This window comes from Megalobrama amblycephala, linkage group LG19, assembly GCF_018812025.1.
Source record: "Megalobrama amblycephala isolate DHTTF-2021 linkage group LG19, ASM1881202v1, whole genome shotgun sequence".
NCBI classification, from domain to species: Eukaryota; Metazoa; Chordata; class Actinopteri; order Cypriniformes; family Xenocyprididae; genus Megalobrama; species Megalobrama amblycephala.
Window position 1 is genome coordinate 5,396,932 of NC_063062.1, and position 17,932 is coordinate 5,414,863.

At 40.5% G+C, this 17,932-nt stretch overlaps 1 protein-coding gene across 1 annotated transcript; it reads left to right on the forward strand.

Annotated features, from left to right (window-relative positions):
* The first annotated feature begins 712 nt into the window (after window positions 1-712).
* On the forward strand, window positions 713-15,405 carry znf296 (zinc finger protein 296). The gene is made up of 3 exons (XM_048168012.1): window positions 713-1,087; window positions 5,460-5,792; window positions 13,275-15,405. Exons 1-3 carry the CDS (start codon window positions 1,036-1,038, stop codon window positions 14,783-14,785), a joined length of 1,896 nt encoding a protein of 631 aa, XP_048023969.1. The 5' UTR covers window positions 713-1,035; the 3' UTR covers window positions 14,786-15,405.
* The last annotated feature ends 2,527 nt before the right edge of the window (window positions 15,406-17,932 follow it).

Here is a 17,932-nt window from a genome sequence, read left to right on the forward strand (position 1 = left end):
TAAACTCGCGCGACAGACTGAGTTTCCGAAGCACGTCATTCTGCCTTACATCATGTGAAGAAAAAAAAAGTCAGTCAGGGTGAATAAATGACGACAAACTAATTGTTTTCGGGTAAACTGTCTCCTTAAGCGGTGAATCTGCCCATTTTACCTCATCATTGTACATAATCCCTTCATTAAAGAGTGAGAAAAAAAATGTTTTACATTTCTAAATGCCCATTATCTTTTTTTTTTTTCACTCAGCAATGTAAATGTCATTTCTTGTATTAGAAAAATCATCGATGATCACATATTTTGACACTGAAATAAAAAGCTAATCGTGAATAAAAATAAAAAAAACGTCGTTTGTGCCTCTTTTTTTTAACGGATTTTCTTTGACGTCACCACTTGTAACCGCAAGATGGCGCACTTCACCATTAGAGCTACTTATGATTCTACGCTAATTGCCGTTTTTAACGGAATTTGATTACTTTGTACATGAAAACAAATGTAAACCGTCTCCGTTAGCCTATATTTACCCCACAAAATAGAAGCAAGTATCTGAAAGTAAAGCGACAGTTACTTTGGGTTTCGAAATAAGCCGGACAGCCAAACAAACACCTGTCTCAGTCGACCTCGATAAAGCCACTTCCTCTTCACCCACATCCTTAACCAGCACATTTTATTGATGTCGGAGCAGCAGCTGCGCGCCATCAAAACGACTATTTACATAATTCCTCCAATACGACAGGTAGATAAGGAATAGAAGGAGTTTGAATCTTTTAAAGTGGCTCTGATGGTGTCGCCTAAGCACGGTAGTGTTGTTTAATGAGGTCAGTGATGATGATAAGACCGAGGAGGATGATGATGATGGGCGGGCTGAAGGGCTGGAGGCGTTGCTCGTGCCCTCCTCCTCCTCCTCCTCCTGTAGGGCCAGCAGACAGTGTGAACTTGAATACTGCACCGAACGACAGTCAAGTCACACATCATTGCTGTTTTATGAGATTTATAGTGTCCGTTTAGTTCTGGTGTAGTTTTAGAGGATCTTCTCTCACTATGTCCAGACGAAAACTCGGCAGCAGACCGCAACACCTGAGCGCAATGCAAGGTAAGCTGGATTTAAGACCACTTTATTCACATTTAAGTGATAAAACACAACATATATTGACGGAGAACCGAATATGGATCATGTGGGACAGTGAGAGAATGAGTAATCAATAACGCGTAATCAATGTAACGTTATGCTAATAACTTTTCACGTGGTTTGTGGTTCAGTGCGTGTCCAGAACTTGACATTGGAGTTGAAATGATAACATAACCTCATGGGTTTTTTTATTTATATGGGTGTTTTTTTATTGTATAGTAATCAATCTGTGTTAAATGTGTATAAGGAGGTTTTAGGTTGAAGTTCCTTAGTGATCGAGTTGGAGCAATAACATTGTGCACACTTCCTTATTGCATCTTCACGATATCTTTATGTTGTGATGTCGTCACTCATACCTTAGTGGCTACTTTTTAATTTTTAGTTCATATTTTTTACACAAACCCTCGTTTTTGGATGGCACTCGTAATTGTACCTGCTGACAAGTGCGGTTCACTTCCAGTATTTTTGCTGCTGCTGTTGTTGTTGTTGTTGTTTATTATTAATAATTGATTGATAAACATAGCATAATTGGATATGAAATATTGTTTTGATCATGACAGAATCTTTTTGTTGTTTGTTTTATCTTCTAACTGTGGGCAGCTGTGCGTGCCTCACCTGACCACAAGACTCTAGTTTGATGTGTGTGCTTTGGTCCGATTCGTGAATGTTCTTTTGAGTCGAATCTTGTTCAATGAATCGGTTGAATTGAGGATTTGACTGACGGCGCAACGTTACTTTAATAGCCGAACGGCAGAAATATTTTAGTAAACGTTTTCTTCATGTAGCTATGACCGTTTTATCAACACGGATATGTTTGGTTTTACTTCATTGCAATTTATTAACATTTATTTATTTATTCGTATCAACACGGATACGTTTGGTTTTACTTTATTGCATTTTATTAACATTTATTTATTCGTAACGCAGCTATGACCGTTTTATCAACACAGATACGTTTGGTTTTACTTCACTGCATTCTATTAACATTTATTTACTAACTATTTAACTTGATATATGTTATTTTTAGTGTTACAATGAAAGTGAACATTATATTTAGGTTTTAAATGACTTTGTTCTTTATTAACTGACTCATACAACTGAACTGAGACGTATTGAATTATAATAAACATCCGTAATAATGAAAAAAAAAAAAAAAAAAAAAACGAAATATGTGGCTTTACTGGTCGATTTTAGCATGTAAACGAGATGTCAAGGACCACGTGATGACATGAAAACAACTGCTAAACGCGTAAAACGAATTGTTCGAAAGAACCGATTCACTTAAATGAGTCGGACTTCCAGTCACTAATTTGTGAGAGAGAGCAGCCGCGCCTTTTGCGTGTCGGCACAAACAACCAGAGCTGTTGAAACAGGAAAGGTGACATTTTTGAGTAACCACTGGTGAAATCCTCCCCTTCCCGGACTGTCTGTACCTGCATCGGCATGGACAGCCTAGCCCGGGCAGGTGGATCCAGTCCAGGCTGTAGGTGTGTGTGTGTGTGTGTGTGTGTGTGTGCGTGCGCGCGCGCTCGCTCTGGAGTCCATGACCACAGCAGCGGCACCCAGGTCAAAGGGCAAGTTCCTCTCTTAACTCGCCCTTTTACAGTCAAGTTAAAGGCGCTCTAAGCAGAATCTGTGTCTGCGCCAAATTCATTGAAATTCTGCTTAAAATATGTAGTTTGATCCATCCTAGGAGGCCCTGATGCTGCTTTGCTTCTGTGTAAATGAAATGCAGCAGCCTTAAACGTTGCAGAGTAGCTATTTGTAGTATAATGTTTCTATATTCATAAATTCATATTTTGCAAAACATGCAATTCTTGCGTAAATGCATTTATTTCACCTCTGTGCAGCAATAATGCACTTTTGTAGCGCATATGCAGCTTCTGTGCCACCTTTGCAGTGTAAAAATGGCATTAGATGGACAAAATATGAAAGTGGTTTTCACTTTAGACTCAGAAAAATATTAAAAAGTTTGTAAAGTAGACTTTATTTTCATTTTCAAAATTCTGCTTGGCTCAGTTTTGACCTGGCTTGATTTACATACTGCGACGCTCATTCGCCCCAGCAGTTATGAGTGGTGTGAAAGACACCTTGCCTGTATCAGCAGACTTGTGAGCGTGGCAGGGCGACTACAGTGCAAAGTGCCTGATGTATCAGCGTGCACTAATGGGCGAATTGCTCAAGCAGGTCGGAGCTGCATCGCACTGCTTCCTGTGCAAGGCAGACCTCGGTGGCAGAGACACAGGAAGTGGTCAGTATCTGCTGACCAGACAGAGCCGTGCTGATGGTGACAGTTTAGCAGTACACCGACAAATGCAGAGAACTGAAAGTAGCACATTAGAAGAGAAACAAAGTTGTTGCAAAGCCACTCAGTTTGGTCATTTCAAGACTCCCAAGAGACTCTCTGAAAAAAAGGTCTCCTTGCACTGCGCTTAACCCCAGGTTATCATCGTTCTAAACCCCGCTTTTATTTAGAAGCAGGGTTGGCGCCACTTTTTACACAGATTATGAAGCTCTGCTCCAGAGTATTGCGGTGCCAAATGTGTGCCATGTGAAACGAAGCAGTGTTAGAATGTTACAGCAACAGATGTACCTCATATTCACATGCTATGGAGAGTCACAGAAACGCCCTGTGTTGTAGTTTCAGCGTTTTAAGGAAACAATGCCAAATGGTGACAGAAAACGCATCAATTGGAGTAAAGAAGTGACCGTTTCATTATTACCTTTTATAGTCCATTCAGTGACTGTACAATTGGAAATACATAATATAAGTATGTGCAATGCTTGAGCCTTTATACAAACAGGTTGCTTGCTCCGTTCGTCCAATCACTGACATTGACTTTGCAAGTATGCAAATAGGAATGTTGAGGAATGTACAGTGTGAAATGTCGGTTTATAACCAGGGGCCAGTTGTTCAAAAGTAACCTGATCAGATTGGATCATATCTTGAAAATGGATTGTTCGAAATGGAAAAAAGGATTCTGAAATCAGATTAGATCACAAAATCCAATCTTGGTTTTGATCTGGATCAAATCATCAGTTTGAGTTGTTTAAAATTTTTTGTAAGATTGGGATACATTTGATCCAAAAAGAAGGGTGACCCCAGCAGAAGGGCGGATTTCAGGAACAAAAATGAAATAAAAATACATTATTTTTATCATGTAAAATACATGCACACATTTTATTTTGCTCTTGATTAGTTTAACTGTTAAAGTAATACATTAGAAGTAGACTAGAGGCTACCTATTAAGCCTTTCGGTATCCTACAGTAAAGTAAAAAAGAGATTTGGTGACATGAAATAATCCCCAAACAGCTGTAAATATCAAACAAAAATATTATATTTAAAGTGTTTTTTTATCACTGTAAACTTTGGCTCAATTATAACAGATGAACCAGTCAAAAGTTCTTTGCGAACGCTACACAAAACTTTTTTTTTCATCTCATATTTTTTTCCATCTCCATGTCCCTTTAGGGGCTCCGTAGAGCACTAGTAATCCGGATTTGGTAATCTGAAGAAGTGTGTATCTGGATCAGGGTGATCCAATCCAATTTTGCTTTGAAAAACCAGCACAAAAGTAAGATGGATTACCTGATCCTGTATAGCGAAACATGGGATTTCGAATTCCAGATCATTCTGGACTTTTTGAACAACTGGCCCAATATGGATTAAAATATCCAAAAACCACTTGAACAGCGTTATATATTTTGTTGACTTGTGTACTTACATTATCCCAAATGTTTCCAAGAATGTTCCAAAATCCAAAGAAATAAGCAATTTTAACCATGTCTGTGTGTCGCCTATCAGTGACATCATACCCGCGTTCCCTTCGGTTTCCGGTTTTATTTTGTAGAAACCATGGAAACACCAAAGACGCTTTATGTGTTTTATTAGACAGGTGAGCAACTGTTTGGACACAATCATAGCTGAAAACAATAAGTCTTATTGTTTAAATCTCGTTTTCTTGATTTACCATGTTTTACCATGCCTAATATCAATCTAGCTTACTACAGTGTGCAACAAGTGTCTCATAGTAACCGCCAAGCGAACGCACAGTACTATTATAACAACTTTCAACACACAAATGTATCTAATATGATAAAACAGCACTGTGATACCCCACATACGCTTGACCGGAAGAAGCTGAAGCAGTGACTGTGGCATAATAAAAGTTCTGCTGCTCTCGAGCCGTGTGTCGCGCTCGTCTCATTAGCAATCGCTCCAGTGGCGTCGTTTCTGCTCCTACAGCACTATAACCCAGGGTTTAGAATGACCCAGGGTTAACTCTTTATAGCCCTAAAGAGTATTTTTACATTATTGTCTTGTTCTGCTCACAGACGCTCCGGATTCCTCAGTCATCCCCGGCGTCTCCTTGCCGTCACCTGAGCGGATGCCTCAGTCTGAAGATGGAGGCCGTGACCTGTTGACATGTGGCCAGTGTGGTCAGGCGTTCCCGCTGGCCCACATCCTCACCTTCATCCAGCACAAACAGGGTGGATGCAGCACAGCCAGAGCCCAGCCTCAGGGCCACACCCCTCCCTCTCCGGCCAATCGGACGCTGCAGTGCGGCCAAGGAACGCAGGTGGAGGCGGGATACGTGGAGCTCCGGCGGATGACGGACAGGAGATGGAAGGAAGAGCCAGGTGTGAGGGTGGAGGCCAACCGAGCCGGTGAGTTCTAGGTGCTAATTAGTGTCTTTTTTTGTAAAACTGTCCCCTCATTTAACAACCTCGTCCCCAGTCCGGCTCATTAGGCCGCCGTTGCTGTGGCGCTGAGGCCTTGGTGAGTTGGAGAGTTAGAGACGCCGGGCTTAATTGTGTGGAAGGGATAGGTAGTTCTGCTACACACGCGAGCAAACGTACACTTATACACGCACCCTGGGGGACGGTGGAAAGGCACCTGAGCACACCTGAGCATCTCCTTAGCTCTGTCTCTCAGGTGAAGTGGCCAGGTAAACACTGCACAGTCAGGCCACCAAACTACACAACTCCCCGAGCTCTCTCACACACACACACACTCTTTCCTCAAACCCCTCATTATTCCTGCGCTGTCAGTCATAGCAGGTGCTGACATGGGGTGTTATTCCCAGAGTCCTTTGTGAATTGCATCGCTCCTGTCCTCTCACTCTTCAAAATAAAGTCATGAAATGTGAAATGTGTTGATGCACCATACGCTTAGGCCCTGTTTACACCTGGTATTAAGATGCGTTTTGGTCGATCGGATCACAAGCGGACGTGGCAGACACATTCTGGTGTTTTAATCCGTCTCTTTTGTCCACTTTCAACCACTTCTGACCTGATTTTGTTTGAGGGGAGGATTTATGGGCGGGTAAATGTATGTTTGTTTTCAGATCTTTCTATCTAATGGACAAAATAAGCTCACGCAATTTACATATGAACTCACTTGGAAACGACGGATAACAGCAGCTTATGTTTCTGCTCTGACAGCTGCGAGACAACAGCGAACACGGTTGGTGGGTGTTAGAAATCAGGAATGGTGAGAGAACATTGTGCTTGGTACCTTTTTTATCTTCAAACCAAACTTGGGTCTGAAGCCGACAAAGTTTAAATCCTGTTTGGCTAGCGCACTTCCCATGATGTTGATGCATTAGGTCAGCCGGCGGAGAGAAGGTGGTGTTTTGTAGCTGTTCGAACACATTCGACCACATGAGCGTTTACGCTACAAAAGCAATCCGGTTGAATGTGTTTTTGACTACCTCTGGTTGAGAGTGGATAAGCTCAAAGCATTTTACACCCCGTTTACACCCGTATTTATCATCATCCACTTGTGATCCAGTCGACCAAAACACATATTAATACCAGGTGTAAACAGGGCCTTAAAAATAAAGGTCCCAAAAGAGGGTTTTGCAGCGAATCCATAGAAGAAAACATTTTGGGTTTCCCAAAGAACCTTTCAGTGACCAAATAACCATAGTCGATGAGTTGAATCAACTCCTCAGCAACTACATAAATTTATCCACTAACCGTTCAGAAACGTCCAGTTTCACTCTAAAAGTTGTAACTTCTTCCTGAGTCTCTCCATCAGTGTCGACTCCGGTTTGAACAATATAAGGCTGAACACCGTTACTGACAATCCTCATTTTGGCTGCGTGAGATTCTCCAGCTTTGTTGTTGCTGAGCAACCGAAGCGTGAGCTGTTAAAGCTCCTCCCTCTTCTGGAAAGTGGCCGGGATCAGCAGCTCATTTGCATTTAAAGGGACACACACAAAAACGGTGTGTTTTTGCTCACACCAAAATAGGGGCAAATTTGACAAGCTATAATAAATGATCTGTGGGGTATTTTGAGCTGAAACTTCACAGACACATTCTGGGGACACCAGAGACTTATTTACATCTTGTAAAAATGGCATTATAGGTCCCCTCTTAATACTGATTTTTTATTTTTTTTATTTTAGAGTGTTTTACAATAGTAATATTTTTCTTTTTTTATTTAGTAGTGTTCATATTTTTTAGCAATAATAATAAAAATAATAATTACTATTATTATTTAATAGCTACACATTTTTGGCCGAATTGTGAAGCCCTACAAACAAGCACAGCAATCCTGAAAAAGTTTTTTTTTTTTTTTATCGCAATCAGAAAAATCCAGATTTTTTTATTTATTTATTTTTTTACTCCAATCGTGTACCTCTTATCTAATGAACCTTTTCTGCCATGGAAATTTTCCATGGATGTTGAAGGTTCTTCATGGAAGCAAAGATGACAATAAACCAATTTTTTAAGATTGTAAAGAAGAATATGGGTGAAACATTGAACACTTTCGACTGTTAAACAGGATGTTGGTGGGTGTGTGTGTCATAGTAGTGTGTGTGTGTGTGTGTGTGTGTGTTAAAGCTGCTTGAGTGTTTTTCAGTGCAGTAGTCGGCCGTAAAGGGAATCGGCCTGTGCAGGTGTGATGCTATTGAACCGTGACCTGAACTGCTTCCTCATATGGGCAGGATTCTTTCACCCTACACCATGAGCAAAGCAAACATTTATTAGTTTATCATTACAGACTGTTTATAAAGGCAAGCAAATGATTACAATTGATTGTTATCAACAAAACACACTCTTGCTTTCAGGTCACTCCCTCATATATGTACACATGTTTGCGCTTCCTTCCTTTTCGTGCTCTGTTTCCGTCCGTCCACGTTTCTTGATTCTCTGGGGTTCATTCCCTTATGCCTTTTTTTTGTGTGTGAAAGGTGTATGTTGCTGAAAAAAGGGGCCAGGGTGAGAGGTGCAAAATATGCTAATGTGTTACTTCCTCACTGTCAACAGTCTTGGGTTATTATTGAGACAAAGATTATGAGGCATCAGAGACAAAGATTGGGTCTGATATGGAACTGTTTGAAGTTTTTAACTTTGACTTGAAAGACAGTTCAAAAGTGCTAAAAGTGAAATAGTGAATGATAATTAGTTTTATCTGACATGTCAGGGTTGCCAAGTCTGCATGACAAAAACAGTCCAATGCAAGAATATATACACTGCCGTTCAAAAGTTAGCGGTAGGTGAGATTTTTAATAAATATTTTTGAAAGAAGTCTCTTATTATGCATATCAACGCTGCATTTATTTGCATTTATAAAACCGTAATATTGTGAAATATTTTTACACTTTAAAATAACTTTTCTTCTTAATGTAATTTTATTCCTGTAATGCTGAATTTGGTGCAAAAGTAATATTTATTCTTCTTTTTATTATTATTATTATTATTAATGTTCAAAATGGTTGAACTAGAAATATTTTGAAAAAAATGCTTTACTGTCACTTTTGATCAACTTAATGCAACCTTGCTGAACAAAAGATTACTGAAAATTACTGACCCCAAACTGAATAAATGAATGAATAACTATTTGAAATGAATATCTATTTTTCAAACTGTATTATAATGTTGTGATTCCTATATTCAGTATTTAAAACAATTGATTTTAGTTTTTAGTTTTTAGTGTTTTAATCTTAATTTATTTGTACAAAATATTATAGAATTTTAATATCAGCTTACTGGTCATAACATTTTCAAATGTTAAAATATCAGCTTATCAGTATCAAATCATTCATCATATCAGTATCATTCATTGTATGCTGTTTAATGTATTAGTAGGTGACATGTACATGCTTGAACCCTTTTTTCTGACATCAGTTGTTAGTTATTAGGATAGGATAGAACTTGGGCAAATGTAAATAATAATTCGGGACACCGTTTTCAACTAAAAAACCTTAATTTGGCCATTCATTTACACAACAAAGGCATTTTAGGTGCCTGAAAATGCAAACTTTTGAAGAGTGTTTCAAAGTGCAAGTTTTTGAAATCGATACAATTTTTTTTTATAACGTCAATTTGTGAAAACAGTGACATCATGCGCATGCGACATCAAGTGCCATCGCCAACTACTGGCCTGACGTGAATAATGCAGCATTTTTAGTCATTTTCGCGGATCTGTGTGAATGGAGATTTTGACGACGTTGTCGTGGAAAACGCTAAGGAAAAACGTTTCCATTTTTAGTACATTGTAGTGTAAACGTACCCATAAAAACATAAAATTTATGTATTTGTATCACTTATATTAATGTAATTTTTTTTTTCATTAAAGTCCCCCTGAGGTCAATAATTTTATCTCTTAAAACTCACCTTTGATCACCAAAATGACATATTTAAACATTTATTTCCTTACATTTCTTAAAATAACTTGAGGCAAGGGTGTAGAGTTACATTCATTTAGTATTTGCGGCTCTGTTAATATGCAAATTATCTTCACTCACACCAGCTCAGAGATCCACTAGTTGACGATCACACGTTGACGTGATTGGTTACAAGGTAGTTTGTGACCATAAGAAACACCTGCGATTTCTGAAACTGTCTTTAGATCACTGCAGTTTTAAATACTCAACAATGGTGTTGACTTATGAATTTGCACATGGTTTGTCTTGAAGCACATTAAAAACGCCACATAGACTTATAAACAACATTAAAAACCTGATTTTCAGCGCAGGGGGACTTTAAATGAATCTAATTCGTGCTGTTTAAATGCACCAAACCCTCACAACAACAAAAAATCTATCGGTGACAGATTTTAAATGTAGCCCAATTCTTGGCAACTCTTGGTCCCCAAAAGGATACATTTTTTGTGCTGCTTGGATGAGGGCGTTTTGTATGCACGTCGTATTTGCGCTTTCATTTTGACTCATCCAATGAAAAATCAGTTAACCCACAAACCATCAGACAGGAGTGTGTGTGCTTATGTGTGGGTGTAAAACAGTGACACAGAGATTTTGGAGACAGCAGTTCAGTGGAATGGATTATTGAATTAGTTTAGACAATGTATCAATAGTCTTATTTTTATTTCCTCCAGCCGTCTCTTTGCTCTTCATTTCAAATGTCCCTTTATTCTCTCTCTCTCTCCCTCTGTTCCCTAGAGAGAGAAGATTCTGCCTGCTGCTCGTTAGCGCTCTCAGCCAATCTGCATTTTTAATTAGCGGTTATTGCTTCTGCTTAATATGCAATTGCTACCCTGGGCCAAATGGGAATCCTTACAAAAAGAGTGAGGGGAAAGAATGAAAGAAAGGGAGAGGAAAGAGAGAGAGAGAGAGACAGGCTGGGTATTGTGTTTCACTCCAAGACCCTGAGACAAAAGCCCCTCCACCCCTCCTCGCACCCTCCACCCGAGGGAGAGATTTGGAGGCAGAAGGGGTGTTGTTCAGAGGGGGCGAAGGTGCAGTCACAGGGGTGATGATTTTTCTGTTGTTTTTCATGACCTGTGCAGCTATTTCTTTTTGTTCTTAAATTAAACCCGTTTCTTCCGTCTTTCCCTTGTTTTAACCTCCGTCCCTGAGGCTCAGAGATCTGCTTCTTGCTTTTGACTCTCGTTCTTCTCTAGGCACAGAGTACGAAAGAAGAGAATAGGAGAGGCTCTTTTTAATCTTCTTCTTCTTCGCCCCCCCCCCCCCCCCCTCCCTCCCTCCCAATAAAATGCAGAAGGATTTTGACTTGAGGAGATGTAAAAGAGGCTTATAGCACTCTGCTTTGAACCCTTTGTAAGAGAATGGAAAAAATGAAATGAATTTTCCTCAGTTTTGGGATCCTCTTTGCAGACAGGCCCCATTTATCAAGGAGGCTGAGTCAGGACTCATTTGCATAAAACCTTCGTTTGCCCCGTTCCGCTAATTAGCAATTTGCAGCTTAATTGGCGAGTGGCTCTCTGAAATAGAGACAAAGCTAACCATGTTTAAAAATACCTCCAGAGCTGCTGAAGGAGCCCATCCGTGCTCATTTGCTTCTGTCTCAATCTTTCTCTCCGCAGTCATCCGGCTCTCCTGTGAGCACACCTTTAATCAGGCGAGCCTTTCTGCTCCGGTCTGACTCAACAGCGGCGCTATTACCAGCTCATTATTGCTCTGACACCTGCAGGGGTTTGTGACATGCAGCTTTTCTTAAAAAAAAAATTGCATGAAAAATTAGACAAATGAGGAAATCGTGTTCTTGAGAGGTGATGCAGTAGGTCAGGAGGATGAGTTTTGGGCTGTGTTTACTGCAGCATAATACGTGGATTATTTTAGAAGGGTGATTAGCACTGAAACTTGACCAGGTCACATTTCACTCTAAAATCATAAGGAAAAATTATTTTTCTTTATAATTTTTATAGGACTGGCACAAAATCTGATTAAAACTACTATATAAACTAAACCATATAATCTCTAAGATGATATCAAAGCATGCAAAGTATGTAGGTCATGTGAAAACATTGTAGCTGAATGAAACATTTATTGTTGCATTCAACATACTGTTAAATTTAATGTAATGTTCTGCATTATACATTGTGGCCTGTGCTATATGCCGTAAGAAGTATGTTAGCATTCTTTTCTGAACATAGCCATGGACTGAACCTGCCCTGTTTTCACAAGTATTTGTGGTTTTACCTGTTTTGCTCTGTTTTCTGTAAATGACCAAGTTCGCCTGCAACCTTTTCTTTCTGCGGTTTCATTTTCATGTCGTCATGATAGACGTCTTTCCAGTCCACTAAGCATATTTTGTTAGTTATATACAGGGTTATATAGCGTGAGAGAGGCTCAGGTTGTTTGCATTTTTAGTATGGACATTCACAAAACCTAGAAATGAAGATTCAGTCAATGGACCTCATCAGTTAGAGATATAAGCATGTTATGGACCATTTACTAGTCAAACAAGTTTGGTTTTCTTTCCTGAATGTACTGATATTTTAAAAAATGGCATCTGTTAGTGTGATTTTAGCAGTGTTGGGGTAATGCATTACAGTTACGTAATCAGATTACTTTTTCCAAGTAACTAGTAAAGTAACGCATTACTTTTAAATTTACAACAAAATATTTTTCAAATAAGTAGTTACTTTTTGAAATAAGTAACGCAAGTTACTCTCCTGTCCCCATGTTGAGAAAAATCAAGAGTAAGTGCAGAGGCGTTGTGTGTGAACCTTATTGTACTTCTAGACTAAATGTGAACATGCGTTTACTCATCTCACTTGAAGTCTGTGAAATGTGAACTCAGAATATTATGCAAAGTACAATAATTAAATGTTAAGTAACACAAATATACTTTATGTATTTAATCTCACTTTATTAACCAATGTCTTTGCTGCTGACCTTCTATGATCAAATTCAACCATATGAATAAGCATAAATGACTTTAGTTAAACATCACATTTGTGTTACCTTTTTTTGTTTTGTTTTTATTACTGGAGTAAGAGTGTTAAACGTTCTTCTTCATCCTGTTCTTCTTTAATCGAGAATGGCAGCACAGCTGAAAGGTTTGTTTGAGCTGCGCCCTCTACTGTACAGGCGTGAGTTTGCATTTCCTTCAGCCTGAGGCTTATTCATTTCACTTTTAGTTTGAAAGGGCCTTAACATTTGCCAAAAATAGAACTTTTGTTATTAAAAAAACACAAGTAAACCCAACCTAGGTGAGAAAAAGTAATGTACCGCATTACTTTTTATAAAAAGTAACTAAGTAATGCAATTAGTTACTTTTTTAGGGAGTAACACAATATTGTAATCCATTACTTTTAAAGGTAACTTTCCCTAACACTGGTTTTGACTGATTTGTATTGAGTAAATGTAGTTTTTTAGGTGTTTGTTTGACTAATAAATTAATTTTCTCTCTCTCTCTTCCTTTCCAAAACAGAAGAGCCCTCCATTTTCACCTGCCAGGTGTGTCAGTGTATGTTCTCCAGCGCATGGACTCTCCTCCAGCATGCTCAGAACGCACATTCTCTCAGCATCTACCAGGTGGAGGATGACACCATCACGCAGACATCAAAACCGCCGGCCACGATGGATCCACGTCATCTGGGTGCCGCACTGGCCTCTGCGTTCCAGCCGTCCTCCCAGAGATCAGCCCGCCCTCACAAGCCTCCCCACAGCTCCACCCCTGCACCGCGCGACATGCAGGGCCTGAACTTTTCCATGTGTTTACAGCGCCTGGCGGAGGTCAGCTGCAGCAATGGCGGAGTGGTACCTTCCCCATCCCCGTCTCCACCAGCCGCTTCGCCTTTTCCCCACTCCACTCCATCAATTCACACAGCCTTCTCCTGCCAGCTCTGCGGCCAAGGCTTTCAGTCTCTGCGCAGCCTGTCCGCACACCGCCGCACTCACGCCTGCGATAGGCCCTACCACTGTGGTCTGTGCCAGCTCACGTTCTCCCAGAGCGGCGAACTTGCACGACACATGAGAAGCCACCGTCGTGCTGGACAGGAAACATCTGATCCCAGCCTTGCCAGTGCGGATGAGGACAGAAAGCTTTCTGGACAGGGAGATAATGATATTTCCGGTGGTCATGGAGCCAGCTTGGAAGCTGGAAAGCATCCAGGAGGTACCAGCCTGATCTTGATATCTTCTCAGTCCAGGGCTGCGGATCGCAATCTGCTGCGGTACTACCAGCCTCTGAGAGAAGCGGAAGAAGAGGGTCAAGGTGATCCTCAACATCCCTCTCCCTACGGCAGCCCCTCGGAGGGCTCTCTGGAGAGCGGAGATACAGGTGGAAGTGGAGAGAGTGGGATCGCCAGTGGGAACTGCACACCAAAGCGCCCCGAACGGGAAGATCGTCCTCAAGGCGAATGGGAGCAAGAGGTGGAGGCAGTGGAGATAGTCCAGGACTGGCAGCAGGAAAACGAAAGGAGGCAGGTCACCAGCGGAGGAGGCAAGAAGAAAAAAGAAGAGGCTTGCGAATTCTGCGGAAAGTGTTTCCGTAACAGCAGCAACCTTACGGTACACCGGCGCAGCCACACGGGCGAAAGGCCATACCGCTGCGGACTCTGCAGCTACGCCTGCGCACAGAGTAGCAAGCTCACACGCCACATGAAAACACATGGTGCCCGCGGGACACGTGCCCCCTTTCAGTGTCAGCTTTGCTCTGTCCCATTCACCGTCTATGCCACGCTGGAGAAACACCTCAAGAAGGTCCACGGACTCACTCACGCCAGTGCCGGCGCCTACAGCCAGGGCTTGCTTGCCGATTACAACGGCCTCAACATCAAAATGGAGGATGACTCCATAGGAGATAAATCAGGAGCTCCCATCACAGAATCTAATGTGGAGCTCAAAGAGGAGGACGCTGAAATGAGGGTCAGTGCTGATGAGCCCCCTTCCTCTGAAGAAACAGGCAGTACTGCGGCTCTGGGTGAAACCGCAGTATAAATATAGCAGCACTTCTGAACATGACACACTCATGACCAAAACCACCAAACGTGACGATCTTCTGCCCACGACTCAGTTTGCGCATCTTATCAAAAAACCAAGAAGACCTTACCCTCCTTGACCTCAGTCACTCAAGGGAGTGATGCTGGCACTGACCGAGACTTGATAAATTCTCATATCAGTACAAGTGCCTACTGTTAAATCCTGACATGCAATATTGAAAGACTTCTGAACTCTTAGGCCCAATCACCGTTGTCAAGGCACATGGAACCCAGAACATTACGTAGAGCATAGTCAGAGTATACGGAGATGGTTACAAATCATTTGAGCCTTTTGTTGAGCCCAAAAGACAATCGGACAGTAGGCAAATCTGTCAATGTGATTTTGCAATTCTGAAGTGGACACCTTGGGTTTACACTGTTGTGGCACTCTACCACAGAGCCTTAAAGGTTCATGGTTCAAAAAAATCTGTGTGTGACAAAAAAGGGAATGGTCTACATCAGGGATGTCCAATCCTGCTCTTGGAGGGCCAGTGTCCTGCAGAGTTTGGCTCCAATTTTAAAGGGTTAGTTCACCCAAAAATGAAATTTGTCATTAATTACTCACCCTCATGTTGTTCCAAACACGCAAGACTTTCGTTCATCTTCAGAGCACACATTAAGATATTTTTAATGAAATCCGAGAGGGTTTTTTTTTTTTAAATCTCCCATAGAAAGCAGTAATAATGGTAATTATGTTGCTTTCTATGGGGGATAAAAAAACCTTGGATTTCATTAAAAATATCTTAATTTGTGTTCTGAAGATGAATGAAGGTCTTGCGTGTTTGGAACAACATGAGGGTGAGTAATTAATGACAAATTTCATTTTTGGGTGAACTAACCCTTTAATTAAACACCTGAAACAGACTTTTGCTAAACTTTCAGGCAGGTCAGAGCTAATCTCTGCAAGATGGCGGCCATCCAGGAGCAGGATTGGACACCCTTGGTCTACATCAGTGTAGTAAGAGTATGACTTGCACAGATGACAATAGATGAATTTGAGCTTGTGTTTTCTCAACTATCCGACAGGGTCGTTTTCTTTTTTGATACTGTATATTAAATTGGACTGATTGGGTCTGTGGCAATAAATGTTCAGTCACATATCACTGTTAAAGTGCATTTGTTTGCCATTTAGTTTATCATTTAGAATGTCAGAATTGTGTAAATGTATATTTTAGTTTGTGCAACATATTCCACAAAAATGTATCACACGTTGGTTTATATAGCCACTCTACTGCACAACACATTCATTTTGGTTGTATTTTGTGAGCCTGTTTAGTCTGTTTACAGACATTTGTTTTACTGCCTGAGCACATAGAAATACTATGAAAAGTTTAATTTCATTTTGTCAATGGTTTCTCCAGGTTGTGAAATGAAAAGCCACGTTTCTGATTGGGGAACAGCGCTGTTGAATGGTGAACCCACTTGTGAGAGAGCACTTGTGTTTGTTTGTGTATATGTGAGAAAGAGTTAGAGACCAGATATATGATAAATCTATACAGGGAAAGTCTGCTTTGTTACAGTTTTGTATTATTATCAATGTCAGGGAACTGTTATGTTACTGTTTATGTGGTTCAAATATGGTAGAATAAGTCATCAAATGGAATTTAAAAAAAAAGCTTCTTTTTTTTTTGTATTAACAAATGTGAAAATAGTTGGACATCCAGTTGTGTCCGTTTCTTCAGGGAGCAGCGAAAACAAAGCTCTTTTTGTCCTCTGTATATTGTTATAATCATTTCTGTTGATTAAATATGTCATGTCTTATGTGATTTCTCCCTGTGTAGCCCACCACTTTGTGTATTTTGTATTATTATGCCTATTTGTACGATAATTAAAAGACTGAGGCAAAGTCAGAGGGTGTGTGTGTGTGTGTGAGAGTATGTGAGAACCAGAAAGTGTGATGGCACGAACGGTGAAGTTGAACCTGCCACTACATGTCTCAGATCACATCACAAATTCACCAGTATTTGCACAGATGAACTGCTCTCTTCTAACGGCTATTGTTGTTGAGTCATAGTCCGTTAGTAATACAGTCATATCTGACTAAAACACTGGGTCATTCAGGTTGGCCTTCAAGGAACAGGGGAAGAGATGAGATTGTCAGGTTGATGACGCATTTAAAAACAGTAATACATCTGCATACCTACAAACCAGTCGCTTTCCGGCGAAATTCGCCATTTTGAATCAACATGAGTCGAAAATGGGAGGCCACAGACTTCTCTCTAGGTGTCGCGATCTTTCTTGGCCCTCTGTGGCTTGACAGATCATGAAGAAGAGTGAACATGAACTGACTTTACTGGTTACAACACGAAATAAACATGAATGAACATCCGAAGGTATAGAATAACACGACGCGTCACTCGTACTGTGAGGCAAGTGACACGCATTTAGGACTGCGCATGAGCATTAGCTTGATCCAGCCTGAAAAATACAGTTTTTGTCATGATTTGAGCGTTTAGAAACAAAATTTATGAGACAGTTGTTGTCAGTGGTGATTTCACTGGTGATTTCAAATATGAAATTTAATCGAAAGCTTGGTAAACAGCTTTGGATAATTTGATGTTTGCCCATTCAAAGAGATAGGAGCTGCACAAAGATGGCCGCCGAGTGAAATGACTTGTCTTAAACTGACTTTGGTACAACTTACCGAAATCCATATCATGTGTGTCCACAGCGGAAAGGCATAAAACAGCTTATAAAAATGTCTCATTTACCATCACATTTACCTCAGAAAAGCCATTAAATGTTCAAAAACTCATTAGTAAGCTACAAAATTGAACTTAGAAAGGAGCATTTTGCTAAATATGCATTATAGGGTAGCTAGCCTATTGCATGTTCAACATGTTCTTCAATATTGAATATAAACAAAGACTATTTAGAAATACAGTTCACTCCTTTTATGAATGGGAGAAACTGCGACGCGCAATATGGCTTCCAGCTTTCTAAGTAAAAGAGCCAATCGCTAATTGATAAAGTCATTGCGTCACTGCAGCTGCCGTTAGAAGCTCCAGTTCCCATAGAAACCTCAGAATCGCGCCTAGGACCGCACATGCGCATTGGCTAGTCTACCCTGAAAAATAAGCTTTTTTAACGCTATTTGAGGATACGA